Genomic DNA, 2,500 nt, shown 5'->3' with positions numbered 1-2,500 from the left:
CCCGCCACCACTCCGACACCAACCCCCGCGCCGGCCTCATCCCCTCCAAGCAGTTCCAGGAGAGGTGGGGCACGCCCTCTCTTCCCTCTTTCTCCCTCTCTCTCTCATTCTCTCTCTTTCCCTCTCTCTTTCTCTCTCTGTCTCCTTTGCCACTACACCCACTGTCACTCTGTCCCTCTCATTCTGTTCCTGTCTGTTTCTCTCTCTCTCTCCCTCTTTTCTATTTTTTCTCTCTTTTACTCTCTCTCTCTCAAATTCAGAAGTGCTTTATTGGCATAACAAATGGGCACTCATATTGCCAGTTCAACTCTCTCTCTCTCTCTCTCTCTTGTTCTTTCATTCTCTCTCTGTCTCTTTTTCCACGTTGCCTGTGCTGCTCCATCTCTCCATCTGTATTGTCCTTTATAGTTTCTCTTGCCCACACCCTTTTTCCCTACCTTCTCTCTTTTCGTCTGGTGCTCTCTCTCTCTCTCAATCCCTCCGTTTATACATCTCTTCATCGCATTAAATAATTAGCAGGCTTTTCTTTCATTTCCCAGCCTAATCCACTTGCATAAACACAAGCCAAATGGCTCGGCAGTGATTCACTGCTCTTTTATGTTAGGCACTCACTTTTCCTTAGACAGCTGCAGGTATCCACATATTCCACACGAGAGAGAGAGAGAGAGAGAGAGAGAGAGAGAGAGAGAGGAGAGAGAGAGAGAGAGAGAGCTCTTTCCTTCATTCTTTCTGTCGTTCCCTCGTTCTTGGATCTCCTTCTCTGTCTCTTTTCCTCCCCTCCTGTGGGCTCGTTGCAGTTGGTCTGCCACCCCATTACAACCTGCTTGTGTTTCCCTCACCAGAGCGAGTGGAATGCCTTTTCCTTTTTTCCTCTCTCCCCTGTGTGTGTGTGTGTGTGCGTGTCTGCGTGCGTGCGTGTGTGTGTGTGTGTGTGTGCGTGTATACGCGCGTGTGTGTATGTGTGTGTGTGTGTGTGTGTGTGTGTGCGCTGAAGCCCAGATCTGCCAAAATACTCTGGATTTCCGTGTGCGTCTGGCCCAAAATGAGTAATGACAGAAAATGATAGTGCTGGTGCTGATCCACTTTGGATGCCAAACGCATGGAAAATCGCACATCAGTCTCTTGCTGCACACACGGCCCGTGTTTGTGTGTGTGTGTGTGTGTGTGTATGTGTGTGTGTGTGTGTGCGGGAAACAGCCGAGAGGGTAATAGGGTAGTTTCTTGGCACTGAATGTCCTGACAACATCCTGTGAAAAAAAAAACATATCAAACTACTAAATAAAACATCTCTCTCTCTCATTCTCTCTCTTTTTCTCTCTCTCTGCAGTAACCCTAGATTTCTCTTTGCTTTCTCTCCATTTTCTTCTCCGTTGTCGTTTACCTTGCTCTTCTCTCTCATCCTCTTCCGTCTTCGTCTCCTCTCCTGCTCTCTGTTCTCTCGCTCCTGAGCACAGACTGATAGATGTTGGAGTGGTTGTCTCCAGGGCCAAGCGTATAGTGTTTATTAGTCCCACTGTGCTTGTCAGACCTGATGGGTTTATTTGACTCCTCTGTGCTGTTTCTCTCCCTCTCTCCCTCTCTCTCTATCAATCTTTCTCTCTTTCTCTCTTTCTGTCTTTCTTTCCATCTCTCTCTACAGGAGGCTTGCTCTGCGACGACCACCAGCAACTCTCCCGCCACCTCAGAAGATATCCAGCCGAAGATCCTGTGAGTTCACACACACACACACACACACACACACACACACACACACACACACACACACACTCACACAAGCATGCACACATACATACACACACACACACACACACACACACACACACACACACACACACACACACACACACACACACACACACACACACACATACACACACACACACACACACACACACACACACACACACACACACACAGACACACACACACACAAACACACACACACTCCACTAGTTTACTCCTCTTCATACATGGGCTGCACATGTGTGGCCCCACACACAGTGACCCTGAGAAGGTGTGTGTGTGGTGAAGTGGACGCAGGACTGAAGGTGTGTGTGTGTGTGTGTGTGTGTGGTGAAGTGGACGCAGGACTGAAGGTGTGTGTGTGTGTGGTGAAGTGGACGCAGGACTGAAGGTGTGTGTGTGGTGAAGTGGACGCAGGACTGAAGGTGTGTGTGTGTGTGTGGTGAAGTGGACGCAGGACTGAAGGTGTGTGTGTGTGTGTGGTGAAGTGGACGCAGGACTGAAGGTGTGTGTGTGTGTGTGGTGAAGTGGACGCAGGACTGAAGGTGTGTGTGTGGTGAAGTGGACACAGGACTGAAGGTGTGTGTGTGTGGTGAAGTGGACGCAGGACTGAAGGTGTGTGTGTGTGTGTGGTGAAGTGGACGCAGGACTGAAGGTGTGTGTGTGTGGTGAAGTGGACGCAGGACTGAAGGTGTGTGTGTGGTGAAGTGGACGCAGGACTGAAGGTGTGTGTGTGTGGTGAAGTGGACGCAGGACT

General features: G+C 49.6%; 1 protein-coding gene across 2 annotated transcripts in view; it reads left to right on the top strand.

Moving 5' to 3' along the window:
• mpp7a (MAGUK p55 scaffold protein 7a) overlaps positions 1–2,500 on the top strand; it is a 127,156-nt gene that overhangs the window by 82,764 nt on the left and 41,892 nt on the right. For both annotated transcript variants that reach the window (XM_062521079.1, XM_062521080.1), the window contains exons 11-12: positions 1–64; positions 1,640–1,707. The exon at positions 1–64 is cut by the window's left edge and continues 133 nt beyond it. In XM_062521079.1, the coding sequence (XP_062377063.1) occupies positions 1–64; positions 1,640–1,707 (132 nt within the window). The remainder of the gene's footprint in view (positions 65–1,639; positions 1,708–2,500) is intronic.

The sequence above is a fragment of the Sardina pilchardus genome, chromosome 19, assembly GCF_963854185.1.
Source record: "Sardina pilchardus chromosome 19, fSarPil1.1, whole genome shotgun sequence".
Taxonomy (NCBI): Eukaryota; Metazoa; Chordata; class Actinopteri; order Clupeiformes; family Clupeidae; genus Sardina; species Sardina pilchardus.
The sequence above is the reverse complement of the archived record's forward strand: the minus strand, read 5'-3'. Positions and strand labels throughout refer to the sequence as shown.